This window comes from Hypanus sabinus, chromosome 6 (genome assembly GCF_030144855.1).
Source record: "Hypanus sabinus isolate sHypSab1 chromosome 6, sHypSab1.hap1, whole genome shotgun sequence".
Classification (NCBI taxonomy): Eukaryota; Metazoa; Chordata; class Chondrichthyes; order Myliobatiformes; family Dasyatidae; genus Hypanus; species Hypanus sabinus.
In genome coordinates this window covers 147,325,133-147,344,585 of record NC_082711.1, presented here as the reverse complement: position 1 = coordinate 147,344,585, position 19,453 = coordinate 147,325,133, and the positions used below count along the sequence as shown (strand labels likewise).

Here is a 19,453-nt window from a genome sequence, read left to right as displayed (position 1 = left end):
AAATGATGTTCTTGTCAACTGCACCAGATCTCAAAAAAGTATCATAAGGAATTGATTCTTTTACATTCATTATTCTAGGCTGAAGCAAATTAAACATGAATGGAGAAAAGGTATAACCCTAATGCATCTGCAAAATAGATTGTTGTTTTCAAACCTACAGCAATCATATCTCATGCACTTTACTAAACAATGATCTCAGGGAAATTGGAGGCAAGGCAATACTGGAGGATGCAGAGTGAGTACAATGCTGACAGGCATTATGGTTAATAATTTTCAGAAGAGTTTAAGGATCATTTTGTTTACTAATTTTCTTTAACATATCAGAACTATTCCCTGTGACAAATAATTCTGCATTCAGGCAAGTTGCCATATAAAGTAACTTATTCCAAACACACTTTGTTCTTGTAGTTACTTGTATATTCTGTTTATTATGTGGTGCCTGCATTATGTTGTCTTTTCCTCATCTTAAGTTTCTTTTTGGAAGTATTAGTCACCTTGAGGCTGCAGTTTTTCTATAACCTGCACATTCTCTCTTTATATGCTATTGACATTCTCCCTCCTTATCATTGAACTGTACTGAGTCTGCCAGGTCTTCCAATTCAGCAGGAAGGTCAATGTTAATTCTATTTCCCTTTCCAGAGATGTGGCCCAAGCTGCTCAGTAATTCCAGCATTTTCCTTTTTTTAATGTATTTGAATTTCATTATACATAAATTTTATTTTTGTGTGAGTCAATGTTCTGAGTCATCGGGCAGAGTCAAGTTCCAAGTTTAATTGTCATTCAGCCATCATGACACCCATGAACACAACCAAATGAAACATCACTCCTTCAAGGCCAAGGTGCAAAACATAGTACCAACATTCATATACAGCACAAGGCACATACAGCACATAGGAGTAAACATATTACAATTACAGAAATAAATAATATTCCCCACGTCTCTGAATCCATGAATGTTGTTGGCAAGAGCAAGCCCGCAGAGTCTGCAGACGAACATATCCAGCTTTTCTTTCACCGAGTGCATGTAGGACGGCAACACAGACACACGCCATACTGACTCTCAATGCTTTTCTCCTGTGTGAGGGCAAACAGGTGACACTGCAGCACCAGGTCTCGTCCATGCTACAACTGAGGTCACACAGCTCCCCCACTGTTGGTCCTGCTCATAAACCAACGAAACAGACTTGTCTCTTTCCATGTTATCAATATCCAATAGGGTCTTACAATCACAAGAAAAATGTCTAAGATAATTACTCCTGTTGGATTAAACACAGCCTTCCTTCAACCTGGCTGCAAAGCCTCTCTGTAGCAGCCAGCAACATAGTCCACACCAAGTCCAGCTCCCTGCCAACAGATGACTCATTGAGGGGAGACCTCCAGTACTTGAAGTTCTTAATGTTCAGCAGTGTCTTGTGATTTAAAAAAAAAAGACAAAAACATTTTTTGAAGCTACTGAGTCTGAACATGCCTCCAACTTACCGGAAAATAGAGTTTGATAAACATTAATACTTCTCTAACTCTATCAGTCTTCCACTGAATCTGACCAATTCCCTATATTAGTAAATGAGGGTTTCCAATGAAAAATCTTATAAACAACATGTTCCAAAAATGTGTGTTCTCATTGATCAGTCTTTTGAATTCCTATTTCAAGGCATAAATTTCTAGAATAAATCTGAGCACATATTCTCTTCTTATGTCTTCACAGGAGACTCCAGATCAGTTAAAACAGAGTGACTTTGAGCGAGTGCTGAGAGAATCTCAAAAGGAAGTACTGCGGCTGCAGAGACAGTTAGCTGTTGTGTCTCTCCAAGGGTCCTCTCACTTGAATGGTCCAGGGACTGTGAGTAAAAAGCACATAGATCAAGATATTTACCTCTTGCATTAGTACTTCTTTCAATTTTGCCTGTATTAACAGTACCTCACCCATTCTCTTTTCTGTCCTGAAAAAAAATTGTTCTCCATTCTTTTTTCTATCTTGTGTACCTGTACTCTCGCACTCATCATTCCATATATCACCTCCCCACCCAAAATTTTTGATCAAGAAACCAGAGAAAACTGTAGTGGGAGCATTCTTCCACAGTAGCCAAAGTAACCATTCCACACAAAACATAGTAACATAGAGAATATCCAAATCAAAGAAAATGTGAAACAAGATAGAGCAGGTAATACAATTTGCAAAGATTAAAAGACCGATGTACACATCTGGTGCTGGAGAATTCAGGGTGGATGCTATGGGCCTTGAGCAGCACCTGGTGAAATTTGCATCCATTGAACATTTAAAGCATGAAGGCAAACTTCATTTAGATTTGTCAAATAAGACCAGAAAAACATTAGCAGTAACTGTGACAATTGTCAGAATGTTAACATTGGCAATGTGTTATATATAAGACAAGTAGCATCGGACAATGATTTAGAGAGGTCTTCTCATGTCTGCCAGATCTGGTGGAGGTAAAATATACTCAGTGGCCACATTATTAGGTACCTCCTGTACATAATAAAGTGACCACTGAATGTATGCTTATTGTCTTCTGCTGCTGTAGCCCATATATTTCAAGGTTCATTGTGTTGTGTGCTCAAAGATGCTCTTCTGCACACAGCTGCTATAATGCACAGTTATTGTCACTTTCCCATCAGCTTGAATCAGTCTGGCCATTCTTCTCTAGCCTTTCTCCTTAACAAGGCATTTTTGCCCACTGAACTGCCACTCATTGTATGAATTTTGTTTTTCACACCATTCTCTGTAAACTCTAGAGACTACTGTGCATGAAATTCACAGGAGATCAGCAGTTTCTGAGATACTCCAACCACTCCATCTGGCACAGCAATCATTCCACAGTCAAAGTCACTTGGATTACATTTCTTCTCCATTCTCATAATTTGGTTTGAACAACTGAAACTATTGACCTTGTCTGCATGCTTTTATGCATTGAGTTGGCCACATGATTGGCTAATTAGATATTTGCATTAATGAGCAGGTGTACCTAATAAAGCATAGGTGTCAAACTCAAGGCCCACAGGCCATATCCGGCCCGGCGTACAATTATATCCGGCCCGCAAGATCATTTTAGATAGATCTATTATTTTAATTATTAATGGCCCGGCGATATGAAGCCTATGATTGTAAGTTAATACCAATCATAAAAATAATGCTTGCTCAGCAGTCTTCTTCATAAGAAACGGAATTTGTGAAGTGAAACACTTTGTAGTTATAGCAGAGACTGAGACACATGAGAACAGGCCGAAAAAAAGGAGGCAATGAAAGCTGCGTTCGCACGCGCCCGACTGATCCGGCCCGCATGAAGCTGCGTTTTGCCCAATCCGGCCCGTGACCTAAAATGAGTTACACCCCTGTAATAAAGTGTCCACTGACTGTATACCTTGTTAATGAGAGAAGTTAGAGGAGGACGGTTCAAGCTGACAGGATAGTAATTCAAAAAACCCTGTATTACAACAGTGGTGTGCAGAAGAGCATCTCTGAACTCACAACATGTCAAGCCTTTGAAGTGGATTGGCTATGGCAACAAAAGTCCATGAATGTACATTCAGTGGCCACTTTATTACGTGCAGGAGGTACCTAATAAAGTAGCCACTGAGTGTTTATTCTGCTAGAGACTTCCTACATTCTCATAGTTTGCTTTCCCTGTTAGCCTTGGATAGACAACAAATTTGTCTATGTTTTATTCAAATATCAACACCAAAGTCACTAATATTAATTGTAAGTGGCTGAGGCCACAAACCTTCTGTGAATCCTATCCACTGAGCTTGCACCACTCAAGAGCAACGACATCTGCATCAGGGATGTCAGTAATATTGATGTTCATTGTGCAACACACCTTCTGGACACTGCAGGGGAGTTTTAACCAAGTAGTATCTCTAAAGGAATGTTGTCTTAAAAGCAGCAAGAGTTTAAGAAAAATACTTATAATATTTTATTCTCTTTCACCTGCCACTATTTTATAACTGGCCAAGCTGCAGACCTTGAACTGTTTGTTGGAAGTGTACAGAATTACCAAAATTTTAGTAATTACTGTAATTCCAACATCTGCAACTATAGCTAATCTACCAATAAGTACAGTAAATCCATCTTAAAGTAGATGTTGTTCTGTGTTGATTTTCTGTGACTGCAGTCTAATTTAGACCCCAATTATGCTTCCATTCCATTACCACAATGCAACACTGAGTCCATTTCCTACTTTGAGTTTGACAAAGGCATCTGTAAATTACCTAGGGTATAACCCAGAGCGAACCAGTTATCTAAAATTAAACGTGGAGTTCATTATCAATTAACTCAATCTAACGCATAACCCTGACCCACTTTCTCCACTCTTCTCCTGCCCTACCACTCCCACTGTCATTGCTGGAACTCTGGTACTCAGCTGCTCCTTCATTGTAGTGTTTCGAACTCAGCTGTGATGGTGAGACTGTTCGATTGAGCTTCCTTCCTGAACTCTGGTCCACCCCTCTCTGCTTTCTTTGATTTAAGGCCCTCCTTAAAATCTACTTCTGTGACTCAGTATTCACGGACTCCTTGATAACTTCCTGTTTTTGCCCTGTATAATTTTTTTTTGAGAGACTACCTTTGTGAAGTGCCTTGGACAGAATTGATTTTTTGAGATATTTTAATGTGATAAGCTCGATTCTTGAATTCACCGTTTCTATTGAAGTACTAATTTGAACTGATTAATTAGAATTTACAATTTACACTAGTTCTCCCTCCCAGTCAGTAAATGCAGGAGAGGTTGCAGCTGAGCTAGAAGCAATCATGATACCTGATAAGACAGTTACATGGATTTAGGCACTACCATGATGTGCAAAAATGGAAGGGGAGGTTTGGATCAATCTATTCACAACTGCTACAGTATCTACCCCACTTGCTGATCTCATATTTGCCTTTCTGCTGCAAGGTATAATATTAAATGTAATGCTCATTTCTTCTGAAGAAATTTAATGAGTTGGATTTTCCTGTTGAATGCTTAGATGTTGCCTCACTCTCCATCTGTGACAGTGAGTCTGCCCTATAAATCCTTTGGCTGTTGCTTGGTAGCAGCAGGGGCTTTGTCTGGTTGGGTACAGCATCGTCAGCATAGGCTCTACATTCTTTCTGCTTGAATTACTAAGAAAAAGAAGGTAATATTCAAGACGTTTTTTTTTCAATTGTATTAAAATTTCAACATTATTTTATCATGGTGTTTCCCAAGAGCTTGCTTCGAATGTTCTTAACTTTTGGCTTGCTGCCTCTCCATTACAGAACTGGAGCATTTTAATATTTAATATGCTTCTGATTGATTGCATTACTTGCTCTTACATTTATAACTCCAAGAAAGAGTTCATATAAAACAGGTCATGACTGTGCTACATTGTAACTGTAATGCATGTGTTCCCAAGGCAGTGTTATATGGAGGTTTATTATTTATTTACTTAAATGTCATCAGGTTTTGTTTTAGTAGTGTTGATCTTACCTGCAGCAATTCAGTATAGATAGAAATTGAATGTAAGGTTATATTGCTGTTGGTGTAAGAAGGTAAAGACCACAGATCTCACCATAAGAGAATGACAAAAGAGAGTAGGATGCTGAAATAAAACTTCTGGTTGATTTATTTATACTATTTATTTTCTATTATTCTGACTTTGTGCAAAGATAGGTAGCTATAGAAGAGGATTTTTTGTCGTAGTCCTGTGTTATCTGATGTTCAAAGAAGTGTGAATTTGAGCTAATGTTAATTGTTATTGGGAGCATTCAGTATCTGAAGATAGATTATTCACTGGAAGCATCTTATGTCTGAAGTTTTATTATACATTAGGTTCATTGTATGTGTGAAGTTTGGTTATTTATTGGAACAATTTATGTCGGAGTTTTGGGCCTGGGCAGCCACTGCCCAGGCTATGTATCTAACCCAGGTCAAGTTTCTATTGAGAGCAGATTTTGCCAGACAACTGGAATCAGATATCTACAGGGACAAATTCAATAAATCCTTTGAAGGTTCATAACTAATCTCAAAATTTATTGAATGAAAATCATTAAAGTATTACCGAGTTCTTATTATTTATAATAACTAAACTACAATTTAATAAAATAACTGTTTGTGGTTTGTCTGGAAATTTTAATACAGAATGCTGTTCTTCATCTGCAGATCTGCCTGAGAAATTCATCGTAACTTTAGTTTAATGTTAATCTTTAAATTGCACCTATGTTCTGGGTTAAATACTCTCCCTTACTTTGTATCTGAAGTTTCTTGTTGATTTACATAGACCACAGTGTCTGATTATTATGTAGCTCTGAGTGAGCAGAATGCTCAGATACAAATACACTATCTAAAATTAATAACTGCATTAATATTTCATGAAACAGTTGGATTTTAAGCAAACATGGTTATGTACCTATTACTGTAATTGAGAAACAAGTTGAAAGTTCCAGACGTATTGTGGTTAAGCTTTTCCTCTATAAGCATCAATAAAGTAAAGATGATTTTAACAGGTCGCAATTAGAACCGTTCTGTAACAGAAGCAATTGAATCAATGTTCGTATGTATATACATACATTGTGTGCAAAATATTTATACTTATTACAAGGATCAATAATAGTTAAAAGGGTATTTAAAATGTAAGCAAAACATTAGTATTTGTTTCTGAAGGAATAGAATTGAAAAGCACAGAAATCACATAACAAATATTATTACGTAGCTTGGCCATTCTTTCTGTTCTCTGCTACTTTGGCCTCTGTATAAATAAGGAACTATAAACGCACTAACAAAGGTATAAAAAAACACATTCATGTTCTATATCATGTTCTGGGTCTTCAGCAATCAGCATGTGCAGTGTAGCACTGAAACGGGAGTGGACTTATTTTTATCATCATGACATTGGTGGTTGGTCACAGCTAGGCAAAGGCTGTGGCTGATTTGTTATTGGTACCCCACCAATGAATAGATAGAACAGTTTGAGCAAAATAAATAACTGCAGAAACATTTCAGCAGTTGGAAAACTGAAATGCTGGATGTTTGGTGGATACAGAGGAAAAAAAAAAACAAAGAAACAAATAGGAAAATATGTATAGCCACATCTGTGGTGAGGGATCATTAAAACTAGAGTGAATAAACTCTTCTCTGGCTTATGGCTGGGTATCCATTCTAACCAATTATTTAAATACCTGTACCCAGTTGAAAGTCCGAAAGGAGTTTATTTGCCATGTGCACCAGGAAAGCACAAGATCCTTTTACAACTAGAGTGTTTATATGAAATTGTTAAATTTAGTATTAAGCTCTGAGGGCTTCCATGTGCCCAGTCAAAAGATGAACTGTTTTCCCTCAAGCTTACAATGAGCAGCGTTGGAGCAATGTAGGAGGCTGAGGTAGATTAGTAGGAAGGTAAATTAAGTTACAGTCAGCTAAGTGGAGGTGATTCACTAATTGGTTACCCAATCTGCATTTGACCTCTTCAATTTAGAGGAGATCACACCATGAGCGGCAAATGTAATGCACATAATCAGAAGAAGTACAAATTAATTGCTTCACCTGGAGAGAAAGTTTAGTTCACTGGATCGTGGAAAGAGGTAAAAGTTCAAATATTGCACTTCCAGTTGCTTGGGAGAGTGGTATGGGAATAAAAATGATGGGTGTTTTAAGAGGACACCTTAAAGGTAAGTGTAGAAAGTCTTGTCAGCAGAGCAGATTAAAAAGATATACAGTATATAGGAAAATGGAATGTTGTTCCTAGAAGAAGCTCAATGAGAGATGTGTCAAGATAGCTGAGTACATTTCGCAGTTTCTCTTTTTCTAATGGATGTAATGACGTGATTAACGAAGTAAAACTTTTTGATGCCAGGTACATTTTATCAACAATGCAGATCTGTAAAGAACCTTGCATTCCCAATTGTATAAGCCATGTATCTATTTTCTGGTCATTTGGAGCCATGTACACTATCTATTTTCTGTCAGTGTGGTCGGGGCATGGTAGAAGCCAATTAGTATAGTTACGCTTTCTCATTTTGTTAGTTGTTTAGTGTAGTTGTGAGGGGTTAAGCCACAGAGAATGATTTTTTTTTTGTTGACTGCTATTAGTACACTTATATATCCCAGCTTAGTATCAGTAAAACACTAATTTAGTTTGACTACTTAGTTACACTAGTTGCAACATTATTAGAATACTAACTGGATCGCTAACTTACTTTGCTAATATGAAAGTTATATTGCTAATTTAGTTTTTTTAGTATTTCATCACTAAAAGATAACTTCATAGTATAACATAGTCAGCTGTATGAAAGCAGGTAGAGAACATTCATTTGGTACTTCAGCTATGCCCTATACCTCATGCTTTCCTTTATGACCTCCAGAAAACCCAATCTTATTTGCTTTATCCTCATTTGAGTTTTCAATTGTCTATATGAACCTGCTATTTGCTATTTCATTTTAATCTCTATTTCTTTTGTCATCTGAGATCCAGCTTTGAATTCCTTGATTTCACAATAGAAGGTTACTCATCTATACCTCAAACTATCTCCTCCTCTGTGAATGATAGATTGAAATTGTGGTTCGTTGAGCATTCATGCATTTTAATTCTGTCATTGATTCTACTTGCCAAGTTGTTTTATCAGTATTTCTTTCCTTGGAAATTAACCATCAGAGTGAAGTATGCAGATGCAGATATGTGGGCACTAGTAAATAAGGATGTAGTAACTGCTGACCAATCTAGTCTCTCTACCAACTTCCATTATATCTTGTTTCCCTAAATACATCAAATGAGATGATTATCATTGCAATGTTGCTGACAGAAATCATAGTTATATTGACCTACAGGTACCGGTGTCCCCCCCACCCCTTTACAAAGGTAGAGTGTCTTATGAAACCTTTCTTAAGCTGAAATGGCGTAAAGGGAAGAACCGTTAATTTATATGGGAAAAATTTTTGTAAAAGCGGAAATCCTCCTTGTAATGCGAAAACAGGTTACTAATGTAGGTCTTTTGTAAATGCGAAGTGGTGGAAAGCGAACATTCTAAAACAGGGGACACCTGTAAGCCATATTTTGAGTATTCTGCACCATTTTTGCCTCTGTGGAAAGAAAAGAATATAAGGAGACTGGAAGACACATGTAGAAGACTTGTATCTGGTTAATTTTATTTAGCGTTTTCGGATCTTATCAGCAACTAGAGGAGTGAAGATTTAAGTGGAGACCGCCAGTCTCTGCAGATGGAAGACAATGGAAATGATCCTAAGGCAGCTGAATAATTTTTCATTTTGATAAAAGGTCATCTGTTTTGAATTTTCATTTCTACCTATGTTATTTAACCTGGATACCTCCAAGATCTTCAGTGCTTTGCTTTTGATTAATTTTTAATCTGAGAGTCTCTTGACTTATTATCTTATACAGCTCATTATCTGGCACTTTTGGATGCATTCTATGTAAAACAGGATTCTGAGTAATGCAATTACATCCTCAGGATTACTGAGCTTGTAACCCTAAAGATGTAATTGAATTACTCATAATAAAGTCATACCAAGTTATTTGGAAGTGCAAGGAAGGTTTTTATTCCTTTACAGGGAGTATGCCTGTGCTTTAAATCATGTATCTCTCAGAGATTCATGTAGACTGACTATAGTTAGTGTAGCCACAGAAGAAGACTGAGATTATTACTCTTTACTTCTCAGTATTTGCTGAGGAGAATATCATGGATGCCAAAGAAATTAGTGTAATGAGCTCTTGTGTCATATACATATTACAAAGAAGCTGATATTTGCAGCCTTGAAGTGCATCATGTTGGTCTAATCCCCTGGGTCTGACTAAGTGGACCCAGAACTTAGAGGAGACCAGGGAAGAATTGCAAAGGCCCTTGTAGAGATACTTGCTTTGTTGTTAGCCTCTGGTGAAGATATATTAGACTGGAGGGTGACTAATGTTATCCCATTGTTCTAGAGAGCAGCAGGGACAGAAGGGAACCTGTCCTCAGTTGCAGGGAAGTTACTGGAAAGAATTCTGAGGAACAAGATCTGACATCACTTGGCTAGTCAAGGCTTGATCAGGAATATATATGCAGCATGGTTTTGTGCACAAGAGGTCATGTCTGACAAATCTTTTCAAGATCGTTGAAGAGATAACTAAGGGGTTTGATGAAGGTGGGGTAGTGAATATTGTCTCTGAACTTTAGTAAGCTATTTGACACAGTTCTGCATGGAAGGCTGACTTGGAAGGTTAAATCACATGGGAATTGGGGAGCCATCACGATAGATTCAGAATTGGCTCATTGATAGGAAGCCGGTGGTGATGGTTGAAGGTTAATTCTTTGACTGGAGGCCTGTGACTGTGGGCTACCCCAGGGATCAGTGTTGGGACCTCTATTCACTGTTTATGTAAATGATTTGGATATGAACGTACATGGCACCGTTAACAAGTTTGTTGATGATACTAAATTAGGAGGTTATTTGATAGTGAAGCAGGTTACAATGAATTACTGAGAAATTACCAAGAGACCTTGATCAGTTTAAGATATGGGATCAAGAATGACAAATGGATTTCAACCTAGATAAGTGTGAGGTGATAAATTTTGGACAGTAAAACCAGGGTAGGACTTGCAGAGTGAGTGACAGGGCAGTGATGAATGTTGTGGAAGAGAGAGACCTGGCAGTACAAGTAAGCAAGAAGACAGGGTGGTGACAAAGATGGTTAGCATGCTGGCCTTCACTAGTCAGGGCACTAAGTTTAGAAACTGGGACATTATCTTGTAGTTTTACAAGTTATTGGTGGCGCTGTACTTGGGATATTGTATACAATAGTGGTTGCCAACCCATCGATCGTGATTGACTCGTCGATCTTCGAGACTTTCCCAGTAGATCCCGAAAAAAAAAAAGAAAAATAAATACACAAATACTGTTGAGAGATTGTTTCCAGGTTGCGGGGGTTTAGTTCCATTCTTTCTGCCCAGCGCGCATGCGTGTATCTCCCCCGCACTACACAGTGTAATTCAGTGGTCCCCAACCACCAGGCCACGAGGAAACGATATGAGTCAGCTGCATCTTTCCTCATTCCCTGTCACACCCGCTGTTGAACTTGAACCCACACGAGGTCATCAGTCACCTAACCGCAGTGATACCCTCGCGCGGCCAGCGGGAAATGCCGTTGCTACCGGCCTGGAGCGCAGATAGATGGGCGCCGCCTCTAAAGCTGTTTCGCACACCGAATGTTCGTGGAGAATCCAGTGCTAAAGTATTCACAGATGACCTAATTTGGGCTCAGCATTTTGTAAGTATCAGAGCAGCTACCGCGCTGCGTTCTACTGAAACAAACTTTTGTCGGCTGATAAATCCTACCAGGGTGGGGGGGGGGGGGGGGTGGGCGTGCGCCCTGTCACACTCATCGTTCGATTGCTCTCTGCGGAATGTGACCGCCGCGGCCCTGGCACGGGGACCTCCTGACCTTATCCTCTCACCCGACCCACGACCAACCACACCTGGCCAAGGCGTCTGGCAGTGGGTGGGTGGGAGGCTGGAGCTTGGACCCGGAGGCTGTCTAATGAGACAATGAAGCCCTCAAAACTGCTTCAGTACCCTGAGTCTATACACCCTTCACTTAGGGACAAACCCACTGAGTTTTCTCAGCAGGAAAAAACATGAGCAGCACGGGACAGAAGCTAAGTGCCGAGAGCCGTGAAAACTTAATTGCAGAATAGACTGGACATAAGGAACCTGCTTCGAGTATCGCTGAATTCCCGTCGTGTTTAACACCCCCCCCCCCCCCCAACCAGTCGGCCGGTCTGCAAGAATATTGTCAATATTAAACCGGTCCGCGGTGCAAAAAAAGGGTGGGTACCCCTGGTATTTATACATTATTCCTACTTCCCGGTTGCGGGGTTTTACTTCTGGTCTTTTCTGCCCTGGTGCGCATGCGTGTAACCAATTGATCTGGGGTCGATCTTGCCTTTTACTAAGGCCGAGGTAGAGGATCTTAGACTGAAAAAGGTTGGTGACCACTAGTGTACAGTTTTGGTCACCCTATTAAAGGTAAGACATTGTCTGACCTCTCTCATTAACAAGGCATTTAAGCCCACAGAACTGCAGTTAATTGGATTTTTTTTGTTTTTCGCACCATTGTCTGTAAACTCTAGAGACTGTTATGCATGATAATTTCTGAGATACTCAAACCACCCCTTCTAGGGGCAGGAATCATTCCACAGTCAAAGTCACTTAGATCACATTTCTTCCCCTTTCTCTTGTTTGGTCTGAACAACAACTGAATTTCTTGACCATGGCTATATTTTTTATGCTTTGAGTTGCTGTTACATTGGCTGATTAGTTATTTGCATTAACGAGCAGGTGTACCAAAAAAGTGGCCACTGATTGTATATTTTGCTATCATTGGGTGCTCCAAAGCAGTGTGGAGAAACAGGGTATGGATATGGAAAAGCTGTTCTTTTAATTTCAGGTTTACTGTTGCTTGAAAATTACTTTAAGAACTGAAGACTGGTTCTTGCTTATGACAGGGAGCTGAGCAAGGAATATTGGTTGGAAGTTTAACTTGCGCAAAAGCTACTCTTCGATCCCTGGAAATGGCAGCTATTCTTAGAAAACTGAAATTGGTAAAGACCACCCCCCCCCCCCTTCCAAGCTCTGGGCAATGAATATCGAGATGCACCAATTTTCCAGCAGGCTCCAAACCTATTTCAAGGCTATCATTACGTAATTTACTCGTGAGAGGGTGAAGTAATTTAAGTTCCATGATAAACACTTCCATCATGGAAGCATAACAGTCACTCATCTCAAAAGAATAGTTTTGCTATAGAATGGCTCACTCTTCAAGTTCATCAAGTATTTGTACATTAAGACTTGGAGTGTGCTGAGGTCATCTAATATCTAATATTCCTCTAATAACAGAATAATGGTGTGTTCTTTTGGATAAATTGGTTACTCCATTCATCAAACCAATGCAAATTGGTTTAATTGATCTGCTTAAGAGCAAATTGCTACTTTAAAACAATTCATTGTGAAAATCCAAGAGAAATTTAAGTCAAAGTGCATGTCTCTTATGTCATGTTACTGAGGGGTGATAGATACTGATTTTATTAATGTGCATATTTAACCAAGTTGTCTTCTGCACTATTATATTTTTTCTCCAAAAAATGTTAACTTTTCCTTTTAAATTTATGTATTTTCTAGAAGAAACAGTTGTTTGTTGAGATGAAAGTACTGAAAAGTATGCTTCTTTAGTCTTTTATAATGTTACTTGAGGGAAAGAAAAAAGATATCCTTTTGGAGTCTATTTTGAAGTGCAGAGAATTGACAAGAAAAAGGTTACTAAACACTGTATATTAAAAAAAATCAAATCAAATCAGGTTTAATTATCATTCAACTATACATAGATACAGCTGAATGAGACAACATGCTCTGGGGCTAAGCTGTTCTTTTAATTTACACATTTTCAAGAAACTATTTATAAATACTTTAAGGAAAAACTCAGTTGTTTTACTTGGTGTAGGTGGCAATGGATACTTAAAAGTACACTGGATAAAGGAGCTGGAAAAATAAAGTACTGATTCTTTTAGGACAACAGATATATACATTTACCTCAGAAGGAAGAACATAAAATCATAATTTCTGTATTTCTGTAAAGTCTGAAAATGACTTTGTTCTTCTTGTTAATTCTCTTAATAATCTGTGTGCTTTCACCAGTAGATGGATTAGCTTCTGTCCAGTTATTTCTAGGGAACTAACTCGTGTGAATTTTTTCATAGCTGGAACGTCATTGAAGATTTTGGAAAATAGGGCAACATTAAAGGGACCAATGCAGGCAGGCTGAGATGACTTAGGCACTGTGCTTATGTCTTTTAAACTCGATGTTTGTAATAATCATAATCATAAATGAGAATTAGATGATCTGTTATAATCCAGAAAGAGCATTTTTATTTCTGACCATCCTTCATCTCAGCAACCATGAACAGTACTTTACAGAGTGGTCAACTTCTAACATTAGTTCTTGAACTTTCCGGTTGGTATTAGTTGAAGCTTTGAAAAGATTTGAAAAGCATTCTTCTTGCTTTTTTTTAACCAAGTCAATTCAAGATACAAATATTGACTGCAGGATGTTCTAAGTTGTATACTGGGCTAATTTATAGTTTAATCCATGAATCTTTTGTCATATTTTCTTTATGACAGAAGAAGGCTATAGCTATAAATTATGCTGGCTTCTGCTGCGATCCTATCATTGCCATTCCCCCACTTATTTCCCTGTAACCTTTTTTCTCATACATGTCCTTCAGCTTCCTAAAGTATTAAATTTTCTTTTGGAATTTACAAGACGCATTCTTGGAGTGTTTAACTTTTGTTTATTTCTTTCAAATGCCAAACATCCTGTGCTGCACTTTTAGCTTGTTTGCTTTAATTTCAAACTTCTAGTGTTCATGATTTATTTTTCCTAGATTCTCAGTCTTGATGAACTTTGATATCAGCTAATATTTGTCGATCATTTACAAATATGACACACAGTTATGAAGAAGCTACTTCCCCATTAGCACGAGGTTCAGAGGACCAACTTGTGAAATTTACTTACAGAGCTTCCTGGTTGCAGAAACTGTTGTACCAAAGAAAATATTATTTTTGTAGTGTCAAATAACCACTGTTAGTTGAATGGAAAATGCCATCTTTCAGGTGCTAGGTGTTGCAGAGATGGTAGCAGTCTTGCCTCTAAGTAATAAGGATCCGAGTCTGTTCAGTTTTAAACACTTCATCTATTGACAAATATCCAGACTGAGAGTCCAGTGCAATACTATGGGACTGCTACACTATCGTAGATGCTAACTTTTAGATTATTTTAATCTGATTAGAAGTTAAGGAAGAATGTGTAATGCTGGATCTCTTGGTCACTATTTACTGTTCACTCAACTTCATTAACGTAGGTCATTTGATCATTTTCACATTGTTTGTTGGGCATGTTTGTTGTGCATTTTGTTCATAACAATGATTACTATGTTCCTGAGGCTTGACTAATATGAAATAATTGTAATACTTGCTTTAAGCTTTCATCTTGAGTGGTTCACTTAATTAAGATTTTTGTGTATCCTCTGGGCTTGCCACAGTTGGCTTCCTTTGTTGTAAAATAGTTACTTAGAATTTCTTTTTCCCTTATTGGGAATTTATACTTTGTAAAAAAAAAATCAGTTTCAGAAATGACTGAAGTTGTTTTACACCTTGAGTTTTCAAGCTTTTATTTTGTGTAAGTATACTTTGGTGAGCCTATATAATTTGTTCAGAAAGCAAGTTACAAGCACATGCCAAATTACAGAATCGGGTCTATTACACCGTTATTCCTGAGGATTTAGACTTTGCTTTGCATTAATGTGTTAACATAGCAAGTGTCAGCTGTGGCTCAGTTGGTCTTAGTCAGATGATTCTTGGTTTAAGTCCCACTTCATGAACATTCACATAGACATTGGAGTTAATACTTCAGTTCAATATCTGAGAGTGTGCTGCACTGTCAGAAGGGGAGCTAAACCAGATGATCTCTCAGATGGACTCAGGATACAATGACATTAATTTAAAGAAAAAGGAAATTACTTCCACTCCATCATCACAAATCCCCACTATGTTCTGGCCAATATTTATCCTTGGGTTAATACTTATGATTTTGGTCATTCATCATATTGCAATATATGAGAGCTTGCCACATGCAAAACACAAGCTTTTCTCTCAAGTTTTTGTCCTGACTCATTGCTACTTTCTACTGGTGTTCTACGTGTGCGATGCCCCCTAAAGTGTACACGTTTTCAAGAAACTTAAAACAAAAACTCTGGATCCTGGAAGTTAAAATAAAAACGAAATGCTGATCTGATCAGAAAATGCTTTGCAGGTCAGGTGGCATCTGTGGGAAGAGAAACAGTGAACTCTGGCAAATGGTCACAGATGCAGCCTGACCCACAAAATATTTGCAGGATTTGATGATACAAGTTTTGAGGTTTAACTAGCATAGAATTGAAGTAGGGTAGATGTAATGTTGGGGAAACCTGTTGATAAGGAGTTAAACCATAGAGCAGAGGGCAAGGTGCATCGCACATAGTTATCTGCAAGTAGCTGAATGCAGATGGTTCTCTTTGAAACTACTGGGAACAATCAGCATGATTTCTCCTGGATTTTTAAAATACTAGTCTACTGTTCATGAGTGGATACCGAGGACATATCTTACTAGCAGTAAACATCTGAGTCTAGTGATAAAGATTTAATTGCTACAGTACATTCTCCAGAGAGCTAGCAATGCCTTACATTCATCTTTGCTGGCTATCAAAATTATTAGGATTTCTAAATAATTATGAATGTGTGATTTTTAATAATAATAAAGTAAATCTTGAAATATTTATGTTTTAATAATAGAATAAAATCAGCGATCTCCTTAAGTGCTTTTAGATAATTAAAAACCCTAAAAACATAAATTGTATATCTAAAAGAATGAACTTACCTTCTTACCTTCCTGCGTCTACAATCATTGACGTTAATGGGATCACTGATCCTGCCTCAGGAAGTAACTTGGCATAAGATCAGAGAAGTGTTTCCCAAACATTTATGATTGGGGATATCCAGGGTAGATTGATCTGAGCGAATGCAGCAGAGGATATTGAAACCCACTGATGGTAAGCTCAGGATTTCAAAATAGATTGCACATGCATGACAGCCCTGGACTTGTTGGAATAAATGCCATTGTTTCTGTTTGGAACCACCTGTATTTTTCAGCAAAATATAAACCAATTATATCTTGTATAAGCAAGGATATCATAGTTTGAATATCATTAAAAGATGTGAGGAATGTACGGTAGAGTATAAAGAAAATCTTTAACATCTGGGAATGAATATTAAAAGTATGTACTTATTCTTTTTGAGCTTATTTGCTGAATATTGGAGAAGTAGAAAAATGAATTCGGTCATGTGGCATTGCATAGTTTAAACACAAAATTTTGCCGCAATATAGTAATACTGGTGTGGTATACTGCGTCCGGTGCTCCTGGTGTGGCCTTTTATATATTGGTGAGACCCGACGCAGACTGGGAGACTGTTTCACAGAACACCTACGCTCGGTCCGCCAGAAAAAGCAGGATCTCCCAGTGGCCACACATTTTAATTTCACATCCCATTCCCATTCTGATATGTCTATCCATGGCCTCCTCTATTGTCAAAATGAATCCGAACTCAGGTTGGAGGAACAACACCTTATATACCAGCTGGGTAGCCTCCAACATGATGGCATGAACATTGACTTTTCTAACTTAAGTTAATGCCCCTCCTTACCCCATCCCTGACATATTTAGTTGTTTGCCTGTTCTCCATCTCCCTCTGGTGCTTCCCCCCCCCCCCCCCACTTTCTTTCTCCTGAGGCCTCCCGTCCCATGATCCTTTCCCTTCTCCTGCTCTGTATCACTTTCGCCAATCACCTTTCCAGCTCTTAGCTTCATCCCACCCCCTCCAGTCTTCTCCTATCATTTCGCATTTCCCCCTGCCCCCACTACTTTCAAATCTCTTACTAAATTTCCTTTCAGTTAGTCCTGACGAAGGGTCTCGTCCAAAACGTCGACAGCACTTCTTCCTATAGATGCTGCCTGGCCTGCTGTGTTCCACCAGCATTTTGTGTGTGTTGTTGTTTGAATTTCCAGCATCTGCAGATTTCCTCGTGTTTGCTAACTAAAGTTATTGATAGGTTGTTAACCAGTGTAAAAATCAGATTGTAATATTCTATAATCCATCTGAAAGCTGCTTGTTTAACTTTGGCTTGTAACAAATGTGCGATAGGAATTGTTTCTAGGCCAGTTATTTTGGCATCTTTGATAGATTTAAGATTTAGGAATCCTCAGACTAGTCTAATGATATGGCTGATGTTTGGTTAACTAAAGCTATGTAATTAACAAGTTCATAACTTTAGTAAGCTTCTTGTTGTTTATTGTCAGAATCACCTAAATATATTGGTCCAATTTATACTTGACATGGCTTTTGCTTCAAGTACATTCCTGCTGTAGACCTGTGATCCTTCATATCTTTTGCAACTTTGCAGCTCTATAATTCCTTGATGCCTCATTGCTGCAGCTTTCCTTCAAATGGAGTGTCCACAAACAGCGACCAGTGAAATCCATCCCATCCCATATGACTCTCATGGTCTCTGCTTTTTAAGACTTCTTAACCTGTCCTAAATGTTGCTGATGAGATATCTTTTATCAGTTAAAAGTATTCATAAAATATTTTCAAAAATGAAAAATAAACATTTGGGACATAAATATGTAATGAAATGCAAATCCTAACCATAATGTACCATCAGTCTAGAAGCAAGTCAGGACAATTCAGAACTGCCACTTGAAATCTTTCAGTATTTCTGTCTTGCAATGCATAGGAAATTAAATGTATGGACCCATGGTGAGGAGGTAGCTTGTTGTTCTCTTACAAACAAAACACTTAAAAACACTCCACCCCACTAACTTGGAAATTAGTCCCAAATTGAGTAGAGAGGAACCCCAGCCCAGTGCAGGATCACCCTTCTCATTCCTTTTAATGAATCATTATGACTAATCACTTATGAACTGTGTTTAATAAACACAGGAAGCTACTTGGCTAATGAATGTTGATACTGAGCCTGTCACATCAGCGTGGAATGATATCTTCATTTGATAGCCAACCTATAAAGAACCTGATTTATCTCCTCCATAATCATTGCTTGATCTTTCAAGAAACAAATTGCTGATCCAAGAAAACATCAAGTTCAAGTTTAATTATCATTCGACCATACAACACAGTTGCAAGAAAAAGTTTGTGAACCTTTTGCAATTATCTGGTTTTCTGCATTAATTACTCATAAAATATGGTCTAATCTTTATCTAAGTCACAATAATTTAGAAACATAATCTGCCGAAACTAATAAAACACAAACATTTCATGTCTTTATTGAACACATTGTTTAATCATTCACTGTCCAGGCTGGCAAAAGTACGTGAACCCTTGTATTTAATAACTAGTACAAGCTCCTTTAACAGCAATAACCTCTACCAGACGTTTCATGTAGCTGCTGATCAGACTTGAATGATGGCAAGGAGGAATTTTAGACCACTCCTCCACATGAAACTCTTTTAGTTCATTTTATTTCTGGGATATCTTGATGAACAGCCCTCTTCATGTCATGCCACAACTTTTCAATTGGGTTAACGTCTGGACCGCTACCATAGCATTCTCCTGTAAAATGGCTTGATACAATTTTGAATTCATTGTTGCCTCAGCAAAGTAGCCCCAAACCATGATGCTGCTTCCACCATGCTTCACAGATGGGATGAGGTTTTAGTGTTGGTGTGCTGTGCCCTTTTTCTGAAACATAGTGATGTGCAATTTTGCCAAAAAGCTCAACTTCTGTTTCATCTGTCCACAGAACATTGCCCCAGAAACATTGTGGAACATCCAGGTTGTCTTTTGCAAACTTGAAACATGCAGCAATGTTTTTTTCAGAGCAGTGCTTT

At 38.2% G+C, this 19,453-nt stretch overlaps 1 protein-coding gene across 6 annotated transcripts in view; it reads left to right on the top strand.

The window, feature by feature from the left end:
* The window catches only part of LOC132395942 (peripheral-type benzodiazepine receptor-associated protein 1), a 312,337-nt gene that overhangs the window by 189,101 nt on the left and 103,783 nt on the right, over positions 1 to 19,453 (top strand). For all 6 annotated transcript variants that reach the window (XR_009512792.1, XM_059973163.1, XM_059973159.1 and 3 more), the window contains exon 6: positions 1,706 to 1,840. Coding sequence is in view for 5 of the 6 variants with exons in the window: in XM_059973163.1 (XP_059829146.1) it covers positions 1,706 to 1,840 (135 nt within the window). In the remaining variant the exon portion in view is untranslated. The remainder of the gene's footprint in view (positions 1 to 1,705; positions 1,841 to 19,453) is intronic.